Source organism: Pleurodeles waltl, chromosome 9 (genome assembly GCF_031143425.1).
Source record: "Pleurodeles waltl isolate 20211129_DDA chromosome 9, aPleWal1.hap1.20221129, whole genome shotgun sequence".
NCBI lineage: Eukaryota > Metazoa > Chordata > Amphibia > Caudata > Salamandridae > Pleurodeles > Pleurodeles waltl.
Genome location: NC_090448.1, coordinates 717,108,634 through 717,135,320, shown reverse-complemented (window position 1 = coordinate 717,135,320; position 26,687 = coordinate 717,108,634). Strand labels below are relative to the sequence as shown.

Here is a 26,687-nt window from a genome sequence, read left to right as displayed (position 1 = left end):
ATGCCAAGCACTCTTTAATAAAATCTGCGAAGCTTCAAATACACCATTCTAGGAAGACACACTACTTCACGGATTCGAAGGCAGCTGGCAAATTTTTCAAAAATATACCAGTGACTTGAACAGTATCTCTGTCGGCAAACCAAGGCTCAGAGCGGGGACATCTAAGTGATAACAACCGGGGAGAAGTGCCTTCCACTAACTATGCATGCGGGTACCTTGCCCGACAGATGGTGGTGATACTCCTGTTGCTGCTTTATCCCTGCTCTTTGTGCTGTGGAGCTGCATCTGGTTGTGGTGTTGGAAGCAGTGTCTTGAAGGATGGCTGCATTGTATGTTTTTCCCCCTGTTGTCACTCAACATAATGACGTCTGCTTCTTGAAATAGCAGACAGCCACACGCACGACTTGTGATCTTGCACCCTTATATGGCTCTGCATGCCTCTGCTTAAACGCATGACTTGGAACATACGGGAGCTTAACAATAGGCACAAGGCACAACATGTTCTGGCATACCTTCTGCGACCCAACATTGACATATGCTTGCTACAACAGTTACAACTAACAGAGGTCACTCAGAAACTGTATTGGTGAGGGTCATGTTGCGTACTGATCTATCTGCAAGGGACTGCTGTGGTGCATGAGTCATGTACTCTGTGAGCAACAGGGATGGTATGTTATGATTTCTGGAACGCTGCAGGGCCACCTAGTTAGGCTACTATACATTTATGGCCCAAATGTAGATGACCCCGTTTCTTTGTGGAGGTTTGGAAACTTTCAGGGGGGGTGCTTGTGCCTGAGGCGCTTCTGTGAGGTTGGGACTTTAATGTGGTCCTGGAAGCTAGCGCTGATAGATAGTGACTCCAGGTGACCACACCTGAATGCAGGTGTGCAATTGATATTTATAATGGCTGACAATTACCTCATTGATCTCTGGTGCTCATGACATTGGCAGCGCAGAAAGCATGTGTATAGTAGTCACACACACCACATGGTCAAGGATTGATTATTGGTTGGTGACACGGATACAGATGCATAGACGTCCAATGTTACACTCCTACCGCAAATACTGTCAGATCACACCCTTGGCCCATTGGGGATGCCCCCACTAGATTACATTGCGCAAGCCTTTACGTGGCGCATACCGACTGTGTGTTTTGCAGCAAGATTAGATCAGCAATCGTTGAATACTTTGAGCATAATGCGCCAGTGATATTGTCCCAATCTACCTTGTGAGAGGCCTTTAAGGTTGTGGTCCGAGGGATATGCATACCAAGGCAGGCTGGCGTGCTGCGAGCATTGCTCAGAGAGCTGACACGATTAGAAGAAGAGATCCGTGTGCTGGATCTCCAATACTTTGTGACATGCAGTGAATCTACTCTGGCGGCTATTCGAAGCAAACTCACAGAATATGACGAATCAGTGCATGGAGAAACCCACTACGAGGGGAAAGAAGCCCGCACTCGGCTATGTGGTGAGTGCGATGGGACAGGTAAGTCCTTGAATAATCTGTTATGCAAGCCATGGGCAAGCAATTACATGGTCGAAATAACAGTTGACCAAATCAAAGCACATGTGGCGTAGAGGCTATACAAATGTAGATGACTGCTTGGACTCAGAAATAGTCTGGCTTGAGAAGGGCCACCAGTGTTTTTTTGGCGATTCCTTTATGGTGGAGAGATCTGTGCAGGTTATTAATACAATGGCTCGAGACAAGGCCCCTAGCGTGGATGGCCTCAGTGCTACCTTCTATGAAGAGTATGCCCAGATCCTGGCCCCATATCTCCTCGCCATGTATGAGGAATCCTTAGTTAATGGAATACTCCCCCTCCCCTTTCTCCTTGAGAAGCATTTATTGTAACTATTTTAAAACCAGACAACGACAGCCAGCGCAGCAAGTCATACAGACCTCTCTCCATGATTAACACGGATAATAAAATCCTAGCTAAACTGATATCCTCGCAACTGCTCCTGATTTTACCGGTCATAGGCTAACCGGACAATTGGGGTTTGTACCTGATCAGTCAGCCATAACCTGCACCCTTTTTTCCTTATGGTACGTTATCAAACCTGAGTTTGGTGCAACTGTGTTCTCCTGAAGGTGCCACTAAGCTGTTTGATTTTCACGAATGGCCATACCTATTTGCTCTGTTGTTGCACCATGGAATGAGTCCCAAGTTCATGTGATTAACCTATACACCAAGCCAGTTGATAAACTACAGATTAATGGAAGGATCACCTCACCTTTCCCAATATCGAGCGGTACTCGTCAGGGGTGCCCCTTAATGGCTATGCTATTCACCATAGCCATTGAACCCTCTGTGGCTCAGTTGAGACAACACCACTCTCATTGTGGACTGGCCTTCACACCCCACAGAGTCCTAGTCTCCATATATGCAGATGATGTCTCCCTGTATGTGAGGGATCCGCAGGATAACTTGGACCAGCTAATCAGAGAATTCACCAGATTCAGCGGCATAGCAGGCATAAATATCAGTTGGGCTAAATCGATTCTATTCCCGCTGACAGAGTTGACTATGGAATTCACTTAAGAGTTCCTGCTGCAGTGGATGCGAGAGCCAGGGCGATACTCGGGGGTTTGGTTAGGCCAAGACCTAGATGAACCTTGGAAAGCTAACTATGGGTGGTTGATGTCCTGCCTGAGGGACAGGTGGGGAGCTGGCTGTAACTCCCACTATCACTGACTGGGAGGTTAGCCATTGCTACGAGAGTGGTTCTCCCTAAATTCCTTTATCTCATTATTACCTTGCCACTCCTATTGCTGGTGTACTTTCATAAGCAACTTAGGTCACACCTGGTGACCCTTACGTGGACTGGCAGAGAACCCGGAGTAGCAGGGAAGATAATGACACTCCCCTACAAGCAGGGGGGTCTGGGTGCACCAGATATGGATATGTTTTACTTCTCTACCCACGCACTAACTGCACCTACTAAGGTGAAAAACATACAAACTACTTTATGGAGTAAAAACAAATTTGTACTGCATTTCCCATGATTCAATGGGGCTGACTGCATGCTGGAGTGTGAGGCAGGGTGCTCCCATCTGTTTCCTGTTTAAGAAGGCTCCCTTGAGCCAGCGAGTTGACAAGCTCTAGTTGAAGCACCTGCATGCCAGTGAGTGGTACAGAAACCTGAGAGGACTTTTGGCAACATTTCCAGCAACCCTACAGACAAAGCTACTCTATGCTGATGAAGGGCTAATCCCAGAAACAAGTGTCCAGAGATATACATCACTAGCTGCACCTACTAAGGTGAAAAACATTCAGACTACATTATGGAGTGAAAACGAATTTGTACTGCATTCCCATGATGCAATGGGGCTGACTGCATGCTGGAGTGTGAGGCAGGGTGTTCCCATCTGTTTCCTGTCTAAGTAGATGAACCTTACCCTTAATTTCCTTGGCTTACAAGTCAACACGATTGTCTTCCCCTCTTGGGGTTCAGAAGAAGTTAACTTGAGGAATGCCAGCTATTCAAAGAGCGTCTGTTGACTACCTCCATGTACTTTGGGAATCAAAACAGACTTACGCAGGAGTTGGATTCAAAGGGCATTTTTGGTTCCTGGGTTCTTTCCTCCATGAAGTAAATAAAGGGGCAGGTGGCATGTTTACAATATTTTTAAAGCAGTCTGCATTTAACCAAAGTTATTCTCGTTTTGATTTGGTACACATCAAGGTGTAATCAGCCAGAAGGAATGATGAGGGAAAAGTTCAATTACTTACTTTTAATTACATCACTCTGTGAATTGCTTCTCCCTCACTTCAGTTCTTTACTTCCCTTCCTTCCTCACTGTTCCAGGCCAGCTTGGTTGGTCTGTTGCACTCAACAAACACATGCCTTGTGTGGATGTGGGGAGGTGGGGTTTGGGGGGCATTTTTGTTCAGAGTTGGGGCATTGTGATTGGTGGTCTCTGTGGAGGTAGAACTTCCTCAAGATGTAATGAATTGAAGTGCAGGAGGAAGGTCTCAGGGTAATGTAATTACTGGTAAGTAGTTGAAGCACTCACTTTGTTGGCAGTGCCACCAAGTTGAGCGTCCAGTGTGTGACTTTGAGCCGGTCATGCGTGGCCTTTTAGTCAGCATCACGTAGCATTCTGAAATTTGAAATTTTATTTTAAACTTTGTACGCATGGACTTCAGACACCCAGGGCCTACATTTGCATCTCTGCAGGGTTAGCCCAAGCTTTATTTCTTTTGTCTGTGATAAATTAAATAGAAGCCTGTTGGGTTTTGAGTAACACCACATATTAACAAAACAAGGCACAATGTTCTGTTGTATGTTATGTACATGGTTATTTTTAGTACAATTAAAAAAACACAAACCTAGACTTGCAAATGTTATATATGCATAATGTACAGTTCTTTATTAATTTTTTTTTTTTCATCCCTATCCTAAATAGTGAATGCTGCTGATTTTCTCTTTGGTTTGCTGTATCTCCTTGTACAGTGCATCTTGCAAAACTCTTGAGTTTCCTGATTCCATTCAAGAATAAATCACCTAGTCATTATTTTTCTGATAATTGTACACATGTTTACTCCATTATAAATTCACAACTACAAACACTAGAGTTCAAAGAAAAAATCCTGGGTTGGGTGAAGTAGTCTGACAAGAAACTTGAGAGCTCTCAGTTTGTTAACATTTATTTGGACTATAAGTAAAAGTACAAACGGTGTACTGATTTAAAGTTGTTTTAACTCTCATATATGTGTGAATTAAAACAGATGTTATTAAGTATGTTACTGTCCTTTGTACCGCCCACTCCTTTTCCCAGCCATGGCATTAGCTACCCAAAGTAAAGCTGATAAAGGATGTTAAAGGCTTGTTATCAGGCCAGTGATTAAGAGCAAGACTAAGATCCATGGTTCATTTGATTGGAAAGAAAGCGGAAATCTCTCATAGACAACCCTGCGTCTCTAATGGGGTTCACCGGCAATGTCCTTCGCTGGTTCGCCTCTCTTACCTTTCCAACTATCACCAGCTTGTTCACATGGGCATGACCAAACCATAAACGATCCCTATCACCGGTCGGGTCCCCCTAGGCTCTGTACTGTCTCCTGTAAGCTTAAACCTATACATGGAGCTGGAAATGAAGGGTTTTTGCAAATCTACTGGTTTTTCAGACCTAACAAATTATTTCTTAGTAGTAGATTATAGGTGATCCAGACCAAAGGAAAATAAATATATCCCCCATGATACTGTTATCTTCAAAGTGTATGATGCGAGGCCCCTGATACTGCTCAGAACGTGCCTTTTATATTGGCATTTTACAAGCAGGAAAATGTGCTGGTACGTAGATGTATTATTTTCTGGTCATATGAGTTATAGACATGTCATCAGCAATGCAATGAGTTACATTCATAATGCCCACACACTACTCTTGCTTCCCTGGGTGTGTTGTAAGCTCTAACAAGTGTTGCAGAAGTATTGGATACGGGTGGCTCAGATGCTTATAATCTCTTGAGTTCCCCACATTATGTGCCATGGGCCCTCATTGAGTTCCACTTCCATCTATATCACATCTATTGCTATATCATGTTGCGTCAGTCCTGAAGAAAGCATATGGGTCTAGGGTTTGTCCGGTGCTACCTTTGGAGTTGGTAACACCTTTAAAGGTCCCCAAAGAAACAACAAGGTATTGGCAACATTTAGAGTTTGGCGGTTCTGAGAGACCTCTCTTCCAATGGCGACGGATAGCAGAAGTCACTGCCCCTTGTAGAAGAAAATGATTCTGAGGTAAATCATACACCCTACAAAACTCCTCAAAAGGGAGGAGCACCTCGGATTCATAAAGATCTCCCATTTATGTTGCCCCCACTGCTATCCAAGTAAATAACTCTTGCCAATCCCCTCCATGTGACAATTCCTCTAGAAGCCAAAGAGGTAGATGAGGGGAGTAGGAGACTGCCCTTTGCGTCTTGCACAGGCATCTAGTCTAACACCTGGTCAACACATGAAATTCCATTGTGTCATTAATAGTGAGCCTCCTGAGCCAAGAAGGATTTCAGCCAATTGAGGTAAGGCTGGGTCTCGGTGGTATAGGTCTCGGCCACGTGTTAATCTGCCTGTCATCCATTGCATCAGCCACTGAAGCTGTGCAGCCAGGAGGTAGGTCTCGAATTCGGGAACTGCCAGCCTGCTGTCTCCCAACCGTCTCTGCAGTGGACAGGTCCATCCACTGTCGGCCCGAATTCCAGATAAAAAACGTAATAATACTGTCTAGTTCACACATCTTGTGAGGTATCCAAAGTGACAGCCCACCAAAAAATATAGCAAAGCGAGGGACAGCTATCATTTTCATCAGGGCAACAAGTCCCAACAAAGATAGTGGAAATGTTTTCAAAACAGTCTGTGTTCGTTTTAAGCTGCCAGATTGCCTTTTCCACGTTTGCCTTTGCCGTCTAGTAAATCATTGTTATCATGATAGATCCTCAACCCAAGGTAAGGCAAGCATCGAGACTCCCTCTGCAGTTCCGCCAGCCCCAACGGTGGGGCTCGGGCTGTGGTTGTTGGGAATAGGCAAGATTTCTGCCAGTTAGCCCAAAGTGGGAACCAAAGCGTTCCAAAAGGCCCCAAACACCCATAGGGGCCAGTGTCTGATCATGTAAAAAGAGTAATAAGTCGTCCACATATAGTGTGAAGTGATGCATCTGAGTGCCCATAGTGGTGCCCCTGTAAATTGTTCCAGCTCTGACATATCAGGCCAGTGGTTCCATCTCTAGCACAAAAAGCAGGGGTGCCAATTGGCATCCCTATCTGGTCCCCCAGCCAACCTTATAGCTGTCCAAGACGACGCATCCCGAGCGAACCCTGGCCATGGGATCGGTGTACAATAGCTTGGTTCAAGCCACAAAACCCTAGCCTAATCCGAAGCATTCCATGACGCTGTACAGAAAAGACCACTCAAGGCTATCAAAGGCTTTTTCATCATCAACAGTGATAATATCCGCTTCTGTTAGCTCATTGGTGTCCGCTGCTAGTAGGGAGAGAAGTCTCCGGATGTTAAGTGCCATATTGCGGCTTGGAGTGAAACCCGCTTGGTCTTGGTGGATAAGTGTAGGGATATGATGTTTTAGGCAGGTGGCCAATATCTTGCTGAGAATTTGAAGGTTTGTAGTCAGCATCAACAGTGGCCTGTACACCTTGACATCCCAAGTTGATTGATTTTTCTGGTTTCAGGAGGGGCACGTCCAGCGCATCTCGCGTAGTGGGGGACAAAAGCCTCTCTTCCTTAGACACCTTATAAAGGCCCACCAGCTTAGAGGCTAAATTCTCAACATAGGTAGAGTAGAATTCTGCTGGAAATCTGTTTGTTCCCAGCGTCTTATTAAGACCGATAGATTTTATAGCCGGCCAAATCTTGGGGAATGTAATATCACATCTGAGAGTTTTAGCCTCCTCAATTGAGAGCATTGGGAAAGGCAGAGGGGCTAGCAAGGTGTCATAATCAGCAGGCGAGCAGGCATTATTACTACTGTATAATTCACCATAATAGACGTGAATTTTGATTAATATTCTCCTGACAATGCACAGTGGTGCCATGGGAGGATTCGACCTCCACTATCACAGAGCCTCGTTTTGCTGGAGTCACGAGCCACGCTAACAATGAGCTTGTTTGGTCCCTCTCTCTATGCACCCACACCATATAGTTTTTGTAGTCAAAGGAGCACAACCTTTCCACCTGTACTGCAACCTTTTCCTTGACTTCCAAGAGGTCAGGCTGCAACTCTGAGTGAAAGGGAGCTCCAGAATTCTCTTAAGATTCCTCAGAAGACTGGACTTCTAACAACAAGGTTCAACGGACGCCGGCTTCCGTAATTATGTGTTTGCCCCATATGACAGCCTTAAAGGCATCCCACTCATCTGTAAGGATGACGTTGTTACACCATTGTCCTTGAAATATTGTCTAATGGCCATGCCGATTGTGTCATAGAAGAGGTGGTACTCCAACGACTCAGGTTTCAACCGCCACAAAGGAATAGCGGCACACGTCTCACCCCAGCCAAGCTGCAGCAGCTGGTTATGGTCTGAAATAGTCCTACTGAGGTACTCCGTATCAAGCACGGTGCCATACACATCGGGCATACAAAGGAAATGCATCTTGGTGTACATGTAGGTCGTACAGTGCCCAAAAAAAGGATTAATCCATCTCTCCTGGGTGTTGCAAATGCCATGAGTCTACAAGAGTCCATGTACTCTGCTAATCAGTGAACCTTTGGGCTATCCTGATGGTCAGGAGTCTCTCAAAAGGGGACTTGATTGATCCTACAAAGGGTCTGGCACACAGTTGAAATCACCCGCTGGAAAAGCAGAACTCAGCAAGTGGGGCGCATGAGCCCTCAAGACGCCTATAAGGAAAGATGCTTTGTCCATATTGGGGCCAATGATGCCGCCCAAAACTACATCTCATCCATTTAACTGGCCAGTCAATACCACAAACTTGCCCACTGGGTCCACTACGTGGCCTGTGTGTTGGAGAGGGACCCGGGCGTATCCATATCATAGCCACCACCAGCGTAAGCTGAATAGGCAGTGTAGTAGGACTGCCCTCTCCATCTACTCTGTAGCACTGCACCCCCTTTAGCAGTAAGATGTGTTTTCTGCAAAAAAGCTATTTGGACCCCTCTTCTGTTAAGATAAAAAAAAACAAAATCTTGTACCTGTTGGGCATGGAATGTATCCCTCTAACATTCCAAGTTAAGGTGTGTGAAAAGGAGATAGGACGGTGCATGTAGATGGGCCAATCTAAACCCATCAACCAGAGCCACCGCCTCAGAGTAAGAGCAGAGCTATTTCATAAGACATCACCCAAACACTCCCTAAACATAAACAGATGATCAACACTACAACTCCCCCACCCCAGAACAAGCAGGCAAAGCCGCCCCCTTCAAACTATTATTCAACTAACCTAGAGTTGTGGATGCACCCACTGTAACTATAGTAAAGGGGCTGGTAGTCATGTTGGGATCCTCCATGCCCAGTACCTCCCCCACCGATAGAAAACAAGAATGTGGTATCCGCACCCCCTTCAGCAAATTGCAGTAATCAACATTTTCCCCTCTGATACCTCTCAAGAAGCTCCCTTCCCAGTCATTCAGTCAAATAATCTCATCAGCAGTTTCTGGAGTTACTCTAAGTAGCTCATCATCACCCGTGCACTCAGGAGAACTAGTATCCAAATCAGACTTCGACTCCATAGGGTCATCGTTATCGAACGAGGCGGGTGGGCTCATTCCGCCTCTGCTCATGGCTGCTACCACCTCCACTACTCGTCATTGCTGTTGCTGGGCTTCCACTCCTGACAGGGCCAGACCCACTATGTTCCTGCTGCCTCGCCTCTGTCGCCTCCGCCTGAAGGCGCGCTTTGGGACTCTCGACTGGGACCAGCCTGTAGGTCAGAATCCATCCATTCCCACACTTCATGTGAAAAGTGGAAAAATTGTACACCTTCCGGAGTCACAATCCATAGTCTGACCAGGAAGAGCATTGCATATTTCAGTCCCAGTTGGCGGGGTTTGCGTTTCATCTCCTGAAACAAAGAGCGCTGTTTTTGGACATCATTGTAAAATCTGGAAATATAATTATTTTGCAAGTGTTTAGCCTGAGTTCTTCTTTCTTCCAAGCCTGGTCCAAAATGTGGTTGTTATCTTTATAGTAGAGAAGCTGAGCCACTAATGGCCGTTGTGGTGCACCCCGCAAGGGAGGGCGTGCCGGGACCCTGTGCTCTCTCTAGAGCATAAAACAATGAGAGGCTCTCAAGGGCCACCTCCTCTCGGAGCCATCACTCTAGGTAGAATAACTGGTAAGAACCTTCTATTCGTTCCGGGAGATGGATCCCCCAAATTTTGTTCCGTCAGGAACGGTTTTCGGTGTCCTCTGCCTTTAATTCAAATGTCCGTATCTTACCTTCCGTGAGTGCAAACCTTTCTCCCATTACAGATACGTCCAAGGGGATATCCACCATCACCTGCTCTGCCGCTGTGACTCGCTCCGCTAATCTGCGATGGTCATCCTTCGGGATACTGAGGTCTGCACCCAGCTTGTCAATTTCTTTTTCTAATGCCTCTCTAGACGCTGTGATGGCTTCCAAACTGTCTTGGAGAGTGCGCCTGCTCTAGGATCCCAGCAGATCTACCACAACGGCAGTTGGTAAGGAGCCGATCATCCCATTTTTAGGGGCCTGCGTGTTCACATCAAGGTCTCTCTTTTTGGTGACTTTACTCATAGTAGGGGAGCACATTGTCAGCAAAGAAGGGGAGGGAGTGAGACTCACCTCCCTCAAACACTGACCAGGTAAGCACGCAGAGGGTGTAGGTATAAAGCAATGGTTGTGCCCCCAAGGCTGTCACCGGGTAGAGGGAAACAGAAGAAGACCAACGTCTCTCTCAGCTTGATTCGATTGTAAGGCCTGGCTCCTGTGTGGCCCAAAACAGCATGTCACTGGGCAAAGTTCCATCACCCAGTACAGAGGACCCAAACAACCTCTCAAGCCACATTAATAACGCTGTCTTCTCCGTGCAAACCGGCCGTCGAGGCGGATCACTTTCAGCAATGACACTCTCCCCTTCAAGTATTCAGCAGACATCTGCTGCCCATTCGTCACATCCCCCAGGTTTCAATCTCCAGCTGTCAGGGGCTACTTGTTAAATCGTGGCACCACTCGACTTACAGAGCCAAAATCAGAGGTAGTCTGGCTCCCAAGTCGTACTCCGTTATTGGTGCACCAAACGAGGTCTGGCGCGCCACAGTTCTCCACCCCGGGGGGACAATGTCTCTATCAATGTGTTGCCATAGTGCTTACGTTGAGGGAGGTATGCATAGTCAGTAAAAGGCTTCGTCAAGCCATGAGGGGCCTCCTGCATCCACCAGACTTCTCCCCTGTTACCGTGTCTATCCTGCAGGCAGCCTGGCTTCAAAGCACTGTGTGCCCAGCCCCAATTGCGGACCTCTCCCTGCACAGTCTCACCAGAGAGACCTAAGCAGTGTCTGTACCTCTCCGGAGAGCACCGCAGGTGATCGTCCAGGCGGGGGCCATCCATGGATTTCTCCCAATAATCCAGTGAGTTGGCTCTGCAGACAGCGTTTGGGCCCCTTGTCTCCAAGCAGCTAGAGCACAGCCCTCGCATGCCCAGGCCCAGCCGGCTTCCGCTCTATAAAAGTCAACTGCCGGCCTCCCCAAATTACCAGGTTGCGTCCGCCACCGCTGTCTCAGTGACCCGGAGGACCAAAGACATCCATGTTGAAGCCAGGCGCTCCTCAGTGCCCCCAGGTCAGAGACTCCAGCCCTGTTTAAGTACTCAGGGTAGTACTGTTCTTATAGTCTCCTGCCCGACATCGTGATCTCGCCTTGATGCGGAAGGCAGCGCGAAGAAGAGTTCAGCAACAGACCGCCCACCAGAGCCCCCAATAGTCAGGTGAGCAGTGTTGTGGGTGGTTGAGGGGTCTTTTGCTGCTTCCAGGGCCCCCCAGGATCAAATGTGCAGACAGGATGACATCTTGTTGGGGTCCGCCGGGTGGGAGCTCCAAGTATTACATCCTGCGGCAGCTGGCATGCCCTCCCATGGCTCAGAACTTGATGATTGTTTTCACACATAAATTCACTGCCTGGCTAACCAGTGATCTGGGATTGGTAGCGCCAGGCAGGTGTTCTGTTGCCCATTTGTTTTTTTATTCAAGATTCATCAATATGCTGATGATACACAACTCTTCTTGAAAGCCTTCTCTGCTTCAGACATTCAAAGCCTCAGATAGTGCTTGTACTTAATGCAGACCAGGATGTCCAGTGCCTGCCTGCAGCTCAACACATAGAAGACAGAAATACTGTTATTTGCCTAGAAGCTGAGCCACTAATGGCCGTTGTCGTGCACCCCGCAAGGGAGGGCGTGCCGGGACCCTGTGCTCTCTCTAGAGCATAAAACAATGAGAGGCTCTCAAGGGCCACCTCCTCTCGGAGCCATCACTCTAGGTAGAATAACTGGTAAGAACCTTCTATTCGTTCCGGGAGATGGATCCCCCAAATTTTGTTCCGTCAGGAACGGTTTTCGGTGTCCTCTGCCTTTAATTCAAATGTCCGTATCTTACCTTCCGTGAGTGCAAACCTTTCTCCCATTACAGATACGTCCAAGGGGATATCCACCATCACCTGCTCTGCCGCTGTGACTCGCTCCGCTAATCTGCGATGGTCATCCTTCGGGATACTGAGGTCTGCACCCAGCTTGTCAATTTCTTTTTCTAATGCCTCTCTAGACGCTGTGATGGCTTCCAAACTGTCTTGGAGAGTGCGCCTGCTCTAGGATCCCAGCAGATCTACCACAACGGCAGTTGGTAAGGAGCCGATCATCCCATTTTTAGGGGCCTGCGTGTTCACATCAAGGTCTCTCTTTTTGGTGACTTTACTCATAGTAGGGGAGCACATTGTCAGCAAAGAAGGGGAGGGAGTGAGACTCACCTCCCTCAAACACTGACCAGGTAAGCACGCAGAGGGTGTAGGTATAAAGCAATGGTTGTGCCCCCAAGGCTGTCACCGGGTAGAGGGAAACAGAAGAAGACCAACGTCTCTCTCAGCTTGATTCGATTGTAAGGCCTGGCTCCTGTGTGGCCCAAAACAGCATGTCACTGGGCAAAGTTCCATCACCCAGTACAGAGGACCCAAACAACCTCTCAAGCCACATTAATAACGCTGTCTTCTCCGTGCAAACCGGCCGTCGAGGCGGATCACTTTCAGCAATGACACTCTCCCCTTCAAGTATTCAGCAGACATCTGCTGCCCATTCGTCACATCCCCCAGGTTTCAATCTCCAGCTGTCAGGGGCTACTTGTTAAATCGTGGCACCACTCGACTTACAGAGCCAAAATCAGAGGTAGTCTGGCTCCCAAGTCGTACTCCGTTATTGGTGCACCAAACGAGGTCTGGCGCGCCACAGTTCTCCACCCCGGGGGGACAATGTCTCTATCAATGTGTTGCCATAGTGCTTACGTTGAGGGAGGTATGCATAGTCAGTAAAAGGCTTCGTCAAGCCATGAGGGGCCTCCTGCATCCACCAGACTTCTCCCCTGTTACCGTGTCTATCCTGCAGGCAGCCTGGCTTCAAAGCACTGTGTGCCCAGCCCCAATTGCGGACCTCTCCCTGCACAGTCTCACCAGAGAGACCTAAGCAGTGTCTGTACCTCTCCGGAGAGCACCGCAGGTGATCGTCCAGGCGGGGGCCATCCATGGATTTCTCCCAATAATCCAGTGAGTTGGCTCTGCAGACAGCGTTTGGGCCCCTTGTCTCCAAGCAGCTAGAGCACAGCCCTCGCATGCCCAGGCCCAGCCGGCTTCCGCTCTATAAAAGTCAACTGCCGGCCTCCCCAAATTACCAGGTTGCGTCCGCCACCGCTGTCTCAGTGACCCGGAGGACCAAAGACATCCATGTTGAAGCCAGGCGCTCCTCAGTGCCCCCAGGTCAGAGACTCCAGCCCTGTTTAAGTACTCAGGGTAGTACTGTTCTTATAGTCTCCTGCCCGACATCGTGATCTCGCCTTGATGCGGAAGGCAGCGCGAAGAAGAGTTCAGCAACAGACCGCCCACCAGAGCCCCCAATAGTCAGGTGAGCAGTGTTGTGGGTGGTTGAGGGGTCTTTTGCTGCTTCCAGGGCCCCCCAGGATCAAATGTGCAGACAGGATGACATCTTGTTGGGGTCCGCCGGGTGGGAGCTCCAAGTATTACATCCTGCGGCAGCTGGCATGCCCTCCCATGGCTCAGAACTTGATGATTGTTTTCACACATAAATTCACTGCCTGGCTAACCAGTGATCTGGGATTGGTAGCGCCAGGCAGGTGTTCTGTTGCCCATTTGTTTTTTTATTCAAGATTCATCAATATGCTGATGATACACAACTCTTCTTGAAAGCCTTCTCTGCTTCAGACATTCAAAGCCTCAGATAGTGCTTGTACTTAATGCAGACCAGGATGTCCAGTGCCTGCCTGCAGCTCAACACATAGAAGACAGAAATACTGTTATTTGCCTAGAACAATAAACAAGTCACAGTTAAAATCTAACTCAGTGACGTGAACCCTGACAGCTTCGAACCCCAAAGTTTTCTGAATACCAACTCACCCTGGGCACCAACCTCACCCTCAAGGAACATATTGCCAAAAAAACAAACTTTATATAGGTTCGTGCTATAGAAATACTATATTCATATGTATACACATACTTCTGGAAAGGCCGGATGATTAGGAAGGCTCTATCTTGGAGTCAGCGTACTCCAATACCAACAAGGAGAAGGTAAGAACCCAAATAAAGGAAAATTTAAACAAGAGCGCAAACTGGAATGAGATATACATAAGCACACTGTTGCCTGATACTGAAGCATATGTTGTGTAACCACGTTTACTAATGCTGCCTCTCTTGACCTGCAGGTTCCTCTTTGAAAGGTCAAAGTCATCTTGAAAGGGAAGAAGACATTTGTGCTTATTGACAACAGCCTCATTTTGGATTTGGAAAAATGCTGAGGCATTTGCCAGTGACTTCAGCCTTTGAACTGTATGTGTAACTTGTGATGGCGCATTGATGTAGAGACGACCATTAACTCCTTCCTCTTCAACCATGCCATCTTGTGCCAACTTTCTGATGGAGTTTAATATTTTGTGTTGCTCTTAAACGAGAACAACTTGACACTGTAGTTGACTGGTGGCTATTTGCATATTTCCTGGTTCCTAGTAACCTCTTTGTGCTCCTGCACCCATGAACTGGGTCAGTGTGTTACAGCAGTAATCAGAATTTTTTCTTCTCTTTACAAATGGTTCATTGACAAAACGTTTAACATGTTCCTGGTATATAGGTTGAAGTACAACTTTGAATGCTTTTCAACTATATAAAAATCCTAGATACAGCGAACGACATTTTGTCCAGTGTATTATCACCAAAGACAGATGACATTCTATGTACATTTTCTGAATGGCCATACAAGCTAAACCGGCAATTAATAAGAATGTGATCCATTTTCAGTCATTCAGTTGCTCTTTGGGTGTGAAGTAGTAGGATAGAGCGCAATCAAACATGAGTAAGAGTCAAGGGACTTTGGGTAGACTGAAGATAGGATGAACAGTGATGGTATGGACCTGGCTGTAGTGCCTGTAGTTGAACACCAAGAGTCAGATTGGTAACCTCAAGAGGACAGTAGCCCAACTACTAGTATTTGATTGACTGAGAACTGAGTAGATTCTATAATAAGAGGTAGCATTATGAGATGTTGCCATCAGCATTAAGCAAGAAAAGAAGGGAATTATGAGGAGAAAACACTGACCCAATATACTCCGAACAAATTGCAAAACGAAAGCTTCAGTGGCAGAGTACATGGGAAGCATGTTCCCAAGATAGAAGTTATACCAATGAATATGGTGTTTCTGCAGCTACATTGTATAGGGAGCATAAAATAGTTGCTCACCCAGTCCAGGCCAGTTGAGCCTGGGAGTGGAGGTAGTTGGAGTGTGGGGATTTTGGAAAACCTGGCTCCAAGAATCTCAGGTGGCTATTAAAAGGATCCCTCATGCAACACAATACTGTTGAAGGCCAACTTTCCAAAACTTGTCAAGGGTTGCAAGGTTACCGTCTTTAGGGAACCTGACCTGACTGTTAGGGCTGCATATGCCTGCTCTCTGTCTGAAGTTGCTAGTGGGAAAAAAAATTGAAGGACTGGAATGCGATCCAAGTAATTACCAGTGGCTGAGATAATTTCAAAGATTTCACCCATCGCTTTTTTAGTTTTTATAACCGTAGCTGTTGTGACATACAGACTGTCCACTTCTTCACTAAAATCATCTTCACCTAAATCATCACCACAGGCTTTTGAGGCAGGAAACCGAGGTCTGTTTTTAGGAACTTCTTTGCAATCAATAAAAAAGTTCATAAAACGAGCTTGTGCTTTGCTTCCATGTTAGTTAGTATACGTGTGCAAGCTGATGCTGATTTCATATACAAACGTCCTGTCAATCTAATCACGCCCCCACGATTTCAAACAAGAAGTACTCTGAAAAAAGGGGGCGGGAGTGCTAAAGCAGAAAATCCTAACTGTCCAGTCATTACAGACTAGATAGAGGATTTCATACTTTAGGCCGATGAACCAAGACCAATCTGCTTTAAAGAAAACATCATAACAAATACGCCATAGACGGTATAACCAAAGCATGTAATAATCAATTGATACGTCAATAACCACACCAGTTTATTAAGAAGTTCTAGATTTATTTCCCTATATTAACAATGCTAGAGTCACGAAAATCATTCTCAAACTCAAATGATACATGTATAGAAACAGTAATGGCTGATTTAATCGGTGCATGAATCTAAGTTTAATCAATGCAAATAAACACAATATCTCAATGGTTATTAAACAGAAAAATAGCAATAGAATCTGAGCAAGAGAAATTGAATACATTTGATATGATAAAAGGAAAGAAAATCAAAACCATCGATGAATATGAGAATAACACCTCGCTATCCTCTAATTAGCATCAACATGTTAGACTTCATGTAAAAGAAGATAGTAGCATTAATTTAGAAAAACATCTAGCTAAGGCACTATCAAAAATAGCAGCAGTGTTATAATATTGGCATCTGGTACCTGAAAAACAAAAAGACAAATAACAATATGCATTTCATACATTTAACCAATCACTAAGGTATTTAGCAACAACGTCTACTTCATCAGGGAGACAGCAACATCAAGATCAGAAGAGGAACAAAGTGAGGGATGTGGTTTAAAATTTGGACGACAAGATTACTAAACCATCAAACTATTTTGTTCAGTAGTGAACAAACAAAGTAAACTCATCAAAATAATAATATATACCAGCATGTCAGTAGACTAACTGGCAAATCTTGCAAATGTCAAAGTAAAAGATTAAGAGAACTCCTGATACACAACAATCCTAAAGAAGGATAATAATGAATGACCCTGAATTAATGGTGACTAAACATTTAAATTAAACTTGCTAAATTCTCTGATTGGACATAACTTTCTCACCCTATTTCTTTGGACCAATCAGAACACTAACAAGTATCAAAATTATATAAAATGTTAGCTCTAAGCCTTTCCATTTGCTGTTATTTCATTGACGAAAGTCAGACTAAATACATTAGTAGCTTGTCTTCCTTCTTCCGTTGCATCTGTGGACTCTTTGTTTCATTACTTCATGTACGTTGACACCGGATAACGATTACAAAATATAGAAACATTTCGCATCACGCCATTCTCTCCTTGAGGAAAAGGAACATAGATTAGAAACATAACCACAAGCCAAATATATAAATAAAATGAATGAAGTCTATTAAGCCACAGAAATGCAGTTTGGAAACAGAGCACACTAGAAACATTTTATACAGATAACATTGCACAGTGACCTTGCATCTGCTTCACCTTCAGTCCAGCAGAGGCAACTAAATACATGTTAAATTCTGATATTTATTTTAGCAAAGAAACACTCTTAAAGAGACAGAATAATGTCATTAGCTTAAGTTAGCATGGAAAACAAAAATATAGGCCTTACATTTGATGGTGGCCATTAAGTCTATCACAAATTCTCAAATTAGGATAGAATTAATACATAATGCTCAATATATCGTAATGTACATATAATTACTTAAAGGAAAATTATAAATGCAAAATTTACGTCCTTACAGGAGTGTGAGCGGAAGTATAAATATACATCCCAGTCTTGTGATGATGAGGTTGATTAGCTATAGTGTTGGTGTATTGGTAACATTAACGATCCACTTGCGGTTTACCCTTTATTGTCTAAATTCTTGTTCATAGAAATGAGAAACTCTTCATTAGGACTTGTGGACGACCATCAACCGTTGATCATACTTAGAATCTTTTTTGCTGAAGTGGCCTATTCTTCAGCCTCTACCCCCTCACCCCCCACCATTACACTTAGGCAGATTTATGCTATGCAGAGGGGAGATACCAATGTCGGCGTTTATGATTCTGGCTGTTGCCTCTCGTGAATTATTGGGATCAAGAGTTTCTGGGCCTGCCGTCGAGATAAACATGCAGAACCCAGCATTACATGGTCTAATTCTACATGCTGTTCCAGATTCTGGGTCACTTTTGGCACTGAAATTCATCATGAGGAATTTCTGCTTGGAAGCAGCAGAGGAGACACGTAGGCCCGATTGCTAGTCAGACAGAGCCTAACTACTATATGGAATTTGGCTCTGACCATTAGTGGGTTGGTGTTCCCCCACCTTCTTCTCGCAGGTGTTGGAAAATCGGCCCAGAGTTTACCAGGCCATAATTCTGCCTAGTAAAAGCACATGAGGGAAGCATTCAGTGCACCATCATACCAAACCTAGGCATGATTTAGATCTGAGCGAATGGAATACACCGTCACAATTGTGATGGATATCCATCTGCTGTATTACGATCCCCATAAGATATAATAGAATTGTAATACGGCTGTCGGGATATCCGTAACATTTGTGATGAAGTGTTCCCATCCACCAAGATCTAAATCAGGCCCTTAATCTGTTCCTTCTCTCCACGATTGCCCACACACCCATCCCTCCACACCCACCCTAATCAGAGACCACCATGCACATTTACCATCTGCTAAGACTACGTGGCAACTGTATGCTTTAAATCCCACAGAATTGGGAATGCCATGTGGTTCCACACAGTAATTCCCCATTCCATGGGGTTCAACTCCCAGTTGCATGGTATGGTGTTGTATTACCACTTGATATGCAAAATTACCATGTATATTTAATATTCAGCCAATACTGTGCAACTCCTAATTGGTGCCCAGGTGTTAGTCCGCACCTGATGAACTCTGAATCAGTTGGAGCGGTATCTCCGGTGGGAATACCGCTCCGTCGGAATTGTAGTGGGTTTTTTATATAAGGAAATGCCCCAATGTTCTTATTGGAGCCCTTGAAATAACTGAGCACCCATTCAGTGACAATATCTTTTGGATGCACGGCACTTAGTATCTTCCATGATAACATTCCTTGGAACATGGAGTCTGCCCTGTATTTCAATCCTCGTAAAAAAATTGCAGATTTATTTTGAAGTCAGAGGATTCTCCATTGCCGACCTAAGAAATACGCACCGCAAGACACAAACACCTACATTCCAGCGTGCACAGCACTGCTCATATCCTTTGTTAAAGGGTAGTACTATCCTTTTATTTCATTTAAATAAATTTGATTGAACTACACACTGTAGATATGTTTTCTTTCTACTGCGTTTTCTTAAAATTACTATTTACATGCAGACTGTGTTTTATACTATGGCGTTTGCTAATACAATTTGGTTTTACTAAAATTATTTGTGTCATAGAGTTACTTGCAAGAGGTTAAGGCAGCCCTCGTTCTCCATTGGTCTGTTGTGCCACTTACATTTGTCTTCCGCCAGCAACAGCATGGGGCAGTGGGTCTCCCCGGTTCAGCCCTTGGCTGACTTCTCTCTGAATTATGGCATTCGACCCCTTAACAAGGAGCACGTCCCACGTCCACAAACAACGTAGTTTTCTTCAGTGCCAGGGACTACTATGGCATTGTGTGCTTTTTGAGACCTTAAGATATTTTTCCTTTCAGCTGTTTTTTTGTTTTGTTTTGTACATTTATGAGGGCCTGGCAGCTTCCAGAATTACAAAGTTTTGCAAAAAATACTGCAAAACAAGCATAAAAAAAACAAAAGGCTGGCCAGCGCCAGATATACTGGTTTTGCAAATGCCTATCTTTTATTTCTTCATGCTCTGAAAATCAAGCGTTTTTCCCATCAACCCCACACTTGTGCCTGGATTTTCTTCTAGCAGAGGCACCTGTAACCATTTAGTTCGTAGTGTGCATAGTACAAGCAGCCATCGTTTCGTAAATACTATGGATGTATTATACCATTGTGAGAGACTCCTTCCTGATTTGGGTTTGTGGTGTCTGCTCCTACATCTGAACTGGCTTTACGGGAGAAACTTTCAAACAGGAGCTACTGTTGTACGTAGTGTTTGTGTAGCTCGAACCTGCTGAAAAGGCTGAAGAGTACTGCCAAGGGTCAAAGAATAGTGCAGTGGAAGGAAAGCCGGATTCTGAGAATAGAAATGGAGTGTTACTTCATTGTGCTGTATTCTTAAATATTTCCCCCCACGACAACATTACCTGTTTTTGACACCAATGTGTATAACAGTACGGAACTTAAGAGTCGACCTGCCAGCTCTGCATAAAGGGAGGAATCAAAGCCCATTCAGTCCCTGATTGATTCAGAGAGAGCACTTTTGGGGTACTTGATCTAGGTGATCTCTAAAGCTGAAGAGTTACACCCTAGTTTACATCATTTTACTTGCCCCCATTTCATAAGATAATTTTACAGCAATGGGACTGGGATAGAGGGCTTGTGAAATAGCATGCAGATAAGCTTGCGGCAGTAGGGCCACACACAGTGATTAGACTTACGTTAAGCTGGGGCTGGTTTGGAACATATTGAGAATTAAAACCTACTATACCTTATTTATCGTTTTAGGCAAATACCTGACAGATCCAGTGGATAGTTAATAAAAGGGTACTTCTCAGAGATCGAGGTCTTTGTGTAGTTTATGTAAGTTTTAACTTTTCATTTTGACTTCTCCATGGCACTGCACCCTCTTGAATGCTTTATTGTGAGCAATTCTAGACAAATAGCAAATCCAATGTGTATGACTCCTCAGCAAACAGTGCTCTTCACAAAGACTTTCAGGCCAACTCTGAAGGTTGGTTTATCTCTGCTGGATGAGTCTCTCTCTGGAAGTCACTCCGCCCGCATTTTGGTTACATGCAGTTCAATAAAGCTATCAAAACCCACTTATGTACTCAATATTCCCCTAGTTAAGCATTTTATTGAGCTTATATCAGCGTTGTTACACAATACAAACAAAAGGAACACTGTATTGGTGCAACAACGTATCCCAAACCAGAACCAATGCTTAACAAACTCTCCTATCTGTCTCACCTCCCCGACCGCCCACCCATCGGCATGAGATCTGTTTATGGGGGTACCACATGTCTCTGTGCCTATTTACTCATTGGCTTTGGCACGAGGATGGGACCCGTCACTATTTCCTCTAAGCCCCAAATAAGGTTGGCTTGGCAGACAGCTCCTATCTACTGGGTTAATGGATATGGCTCTCAGTTACGGCTGGTTCATTTAGTTTTGTAGCTAGAAAATTAAGTGCTGGATTTTAGATTCCATTTACTCTCAAAATCCTTTCCTCAATTTTCAGTGGTCATGATTAATGTTTCCATGGCCAGAAGGTTTCACTAGCCAGCGTGTAGGAAATGAGGTCACATTAACAAGACATCGGCCAAGTTAACCTTTCAGCTGCTCGAGTTGCGATGTTGGTACTCGAGCACTTCGTATTGCGTCATTGGCTTGCCACGGTCCCTTGTCTAGCGTTAACAATGACGATGTGGAAACTTAACGTGCAGTTCTTGGTAACCATTGCAAATGTTTCTTATGTATTTTTCAGCTTGTCAATGGCATCAATTACAAGATAAGAGTAAGACTTGGTTCAACAGTGTGCCGGAAGAACGTCGATAAAGACCATATGCTGGAGAACTGTCCACTGGCTACTGGAGGAAATTTAGAGGTAGGAAATCTCCTGGTATTCCATTACTTTCTTAATCTATCACGCACCTCAGCTATTGTTTTAGAGCTATGCAGCTGGCTAATATTGTGGTGTACTTGCAACAGTGGCTGCTCGTTCGTGAGTAGGACATATGGTCCTGCGTGGGGTCTGATGAATGGCTGCCTTCCAGATCTTTTCTCATGATTTCATATCTGAAAAATTGTGAAGTGTGTAAGTGTTATTGCACGGTCAACATCCAGCCCGTTTGATCTAGCTCTCATCCATGCGTCCTCTAAGTGTGCATATAACTTTTATATGCCAGATTTCCACGACCTCACCACAGTTATTGACAATCCCCAGGACCTGGGGACCGAGTGTCCATGTTTTAAAAGTGCTGTGATACGCACATTTTTGTGAACTATTGAAACTGTGATTAGAGCCCAGATCTCATAAACCACTCAGCCTCTGGGCCGCAGCCCCTGTAGACTAGAAAATCGGTGGATTGTACGAAAGCTGGTCTGATTTTCAGAATTGATGTGAATTGTATCCCCAGCCAAAGTGTCCAAAAGACACTGGACAGCTCTGTATACAAACTTAAATGTAAGTAAGTCATCGTTCTGCTTTTGAGCTTGATCGAATAACCTTTAAAATAGCCCTTGTTTCTCTGCAGAGTATTGTGCAATGTAGACATAGCTATGCAGAAAAATATTTTGTGGCTGATGTGCTGTGTTAGCGTGTCACGGGAAAGCCCTGCAGGGCTGGGCGCTGCCTACCTAATCCGGCCTCATGCTGGGGCTTGTGACTGCGATGCACTCATTTGTGGTCACGAGCACATGATTATAAGGAATATTTATTTTCTGCTGTGTTTATTCTGTGGTCCTCTGAAAGATGAAATGCTACAGTGTTTCTCTAATCCATCCAGAGCTTAATTTGTGTTGGTGGTTGCAGGCGGTGGGCACCGGCTCTTTTATACATGAATGGATGCTCATTTTTCATCATCAGACTTTGGAGCAAGACGGAGAAAAGGAGGGGGGGGGGGCAAAGGAAAACAGTGGCAAAGGGAGAACATACGTTTTTCGGCAAACGTGACATCGAGAAACATTGACAGCCGGTCCTTTAGAAAATCTTTTGGCCACAGAAAAAAAGACACCCTACCACCATTTTGAACATTGTGCATGAAACGTTTTGCACTCATATCATATCTGCCATTTTTTGACTCATGTGTTCCAAAGGGTTACCTTGTTAAGGTGACAGTGAAATCAGTACTTGAGAGGATGATATATGTTTAAAAACGAATTATCGCTTTAAAGGCAATGGAGATAATTGTTTTTAAGCGGGTGAATAGAAGTAAAAAGAGACGGTCACCGCCAAAAGCAGGTGAGTTGACAGGTATGCCCACTGGAATGTAATACTTTCTTCCTGGTTACTGCTGTAGCAGTGACCATATTTCACCAAAACACCATTAGTAGCGGGAGTAACATGACACACCATATGACCGCTCATGACAGATCAGGAAATGACTCACATGACTGTTGACTCTAATGACCGTACATGAAGGACTGCCGCGTGACAGTTCACCCACGTAATGCATTAGGGTCATTTTTGTTAGTAGAGGTTGAAGTAAGCTAGTTGCTGATGCTTACAGTGTTACATTTAAAACATTTCCTAAAATCGAATGGATGAATTTCAAAACATTGTGTTGTTTAGAGGCATTACCTTTTCTTTTTAAAGTTGTTACCTTCATATTTAGGTTACCTCCTTTTCCATCGAAGTGCATGGAATTTCAAGGCCTGGTTACACAATTGTTGGCAGTAATAATAAATACGAGGACATATGGCATTTAGGATAGAGGACTCAGTATTTGCATGGGATCTGGCTCTTTTTCCCTTGCTCATATAAGGGGAGGTTGAACGGAAGAAGGGGAGGTTGAACGGAAGAAGGGAAAGCATCTGAAAGATGCTCTGATTGTTTTAAACGATTTGTACATGTTACAGATCAATGTGCCATTCAGAAATGAAGCAGTGAATGTTACAATGGCTAACACGAGTTTAAATCAGGACATTATTTTGAATGTCTATTCTCCATGTTAAAATCGAGTCTACCTCGTACTGTAAAAGTGTTTTACTTTTCACGACTATGCAAGTGCATTTATATCTTCTTATAATTATGTGTAGTTTGTGCTTGCTTAGCTATTAACTGAGTGTGCATTTAAATAAAATTGATTTGTCCCAGATTTCGGTTTACATGCTATCATTTTTGCGACTTGCAAAACATTTTGCACAACCAAGGAAGCCAGGATTCTCTAAAAGGAGTCCGGGCGTTTTAAGAAGATGCAGAGGTGTAGGTTAGGCTGCCTTTTGGAGAGTGCATTATTCAGCCAGATAGTACCTTGGCACGGAAAGAAAGTGAAACCAGTGCTCAGGGAATGCAAAAGACCATACGATCCGGGCTAAAAGAATTTTATTAGGTGAAACACGGAAACAGTCAGGTGGTAAAGGCCTTCCTGAACTTCAGCAGGTTGACTTTAGGTGTATGATATGTGGGAGTGAAATCCACTTAAGGCAACTGCCAAAGAGAAGGCTCTGCCACCTAGAGGATGCCTATTGAATCTAGGGACCTCAAAGAAATGCTGTCCTTTACATATTAATGGGCGACTAAGATTGTACCACTTGAAGCACTGAAGAAGGGGGAGTTGTCTGTTAACATATAAAGCTTTGAGTGCTAAACGAAACAACTTAAAATCCGTTCCTTAGCAGGAAGCCAAAGTGAAGAGGCCAAGGCAGGAGAAATATGGTCACTTTTTTCAGCCTTAATGCTGGTGCGCAGCTTAGTTTTGCACCATTTGGAGGTCGTGGCCAGTGCATTGAGGTAGATATAGATAAACCATGTTGTGATAACCAGGTGCTGAAATAAAAGCATTTAGAGTTGGCACTTTGTGAGGAAAAGAGTAAAGAAGTAAAATACTTTAAAAGTGTGAAGTAGGAAAAAGCGGAACTAACCACAGCATTAATTTGATTTCTCATAGTGAGGGCAGAATCTAATTTGACTCTCAGGTTTTTCACCCAAGAGTCAGAGGCCATGGTTTGGGAGAAGAAAGTTAGAATAACAGTTCTAAAAAAGTGGAAGGTGTAACAGGCCATAGAATCTTGGGGCCAGATGTATGACATTTTTTTGCACTCACAAACGGTGCGAATCGCAATTTCGGCCGTTTGCGAGTGCAAAAAAGTGGTCTGCAGTGCATGAAAGGCATTCGCAGACCACAAATAAGAAATCGCTAAAATTGCGATTTCTTGCGTTTCGCAAAATCCACATCGCAAGGCGATGCTGCAAAAAATCGCAAATTGCGATTTTTCGCAGAATGGCATTTTGCACATGCAAAATACCATGAAATGAAACCAGGTGGTAACCTGGTGCAAAATTTAAAATGCATTTTTAAATTGAACATGTAAATGCACCTTACATGTCCCCCAAAACATTTTTGGGGTGTAGCAGAGGGGGCCTTAGGCCCCCAGCACCCTGGGCTTTTGCATTTGCAAAATTGCGATTTCTGGTTCAGAAATCACAATTTTGGAAATGCAAACAATTCGCAGATATGGGCCAACAGGCCCATAGCTGCGAATGGAGCCGGTATCGCAATTTGCGATTCGGTAATAGCATTTGCGATTTTTAAGAAATCGCTATTACCGAATCCCAAATGTGATACATGCCACTTTGCGAGTTGGAAATAGCGACTTATTAAAAATTGCTATTTTCGACTCGCAAAGGGCCGTGATGATACATCTGGCTCTTGGTCTTAATCATCTTTTGACTTTAGCTGTTTGAAGCTCATGGTAGGTTGGACTTTGGCTAGGCAGTTATGCAATTTTGAAGCACAACTGATGCCATAACTTGAGATTTTTAACACAATGTGCTTGTCTTCTGCACAATATAAAGAGGCCGAAGACAAGAGATTGGATAAGGCAGATCAGTGGGACCATATCAAGATTAAGAAGGAATATAGTCAGAATGTAGCCCTGACTGACTCCGCATTAATGGCATCTCAGAGAAGAGTTATAAAGAGGGAAAAAAGTGTCCTGAGATCTGTTAGTAAAATCATCAAGCTTGGACCCAAGATCCAGTGGTGCATGATATAGAATTCCGCAGACAAGTCAACTTAAAGTAGTGCAACTGGGACTTCTGCATTGGCACAGTGACACAGTTGATCCAGTGCTGCCCTCACAACCATCTAAATACTGCATCCAAGGCAAAAGCCCAGTTGAAAATGGTACAGGAGATTGTTGTGATCTATGTGGTCTACTAGCTATGTAAGTACTGTCCTTCTTAAGAGCTTAGTCAAATAGCGAAGGTGGCCTGATAAACAGATTTTTTTAGGATTTTGTGAGGGGTTTTTCAGTAAGGGGACTGATAAGTTTAAAACCAATCCAATAAGAAACATACCTCTATATTGAGGTGAGAAAAGCAGGTCAAGAGCCTAGTTGGATTGTGACAGTGGGAGATCACATTGGCTCCGTGTATCACAAGTTTCGAGGGAATATTAAGCACTTTTATTCTCACAGTAGTTTAGCAAATCGTTTTTTTACTCTAGGTTGCATTTTTGTGAACATTTTATTTTGAAAGCAAAAAATCATCAATCTTGCATTCAAGCTTCTGCAAAATTTTGCATTTAATCAGAGCGCATTCTGGAAGCATTATAGGTAGCCTCATATCACACTTTATTTTACTGGGACCACTGTCAGTAGTGAAGTCCGAGCTTACAACATTTATTTAGAACTCACACACTAATAATAAAGGCACTGCAATAATGAACCTTAAATACAATTTCATATAGCATTCACATATGGACACATTATCTCAACTGCAGACAATTCCTTTCCCTGCTCTTTAATGTGGTACTGTAAATTGACAGCCAAAGGGATTGTGCTGCAGGGGCTTGACTTCCCTGTCCCTAGGACAAAATAAACTTGAAAACTTGTTGTCCTTGACCCCAAACAATATGTCCTGGGTGTCAGGCTATAGAAATTCCACTCCCCTGATTTCATATATGTGAATTGTTTTCAATCATCATTCTTACGTCCGAACTTTCAACTTTCC

General features: G+C 44.4%; 1 protein-coding gene across 1 annotated transcript in view; it reads left to right on the top strand.

The window, feature by feature from the left end:
- CTSF (cathepsin F) overlaps positions 1-26,687 on the top strand; it is a 291,086-nt gene that overhangs the window by 7,234 nt on the left and 257,165 nt on the right. Inside the window, exon 2 of the mRNA XM_069207833.1 lies at positions 21,498-21,617. Coding sequence (XP_069063934.1) covers positions 21,498-21,617 — 120 coding nt within the window. The remainder of the gene's footprint in view (positions 1-21,497; positions 21,618-26,687) is intronic.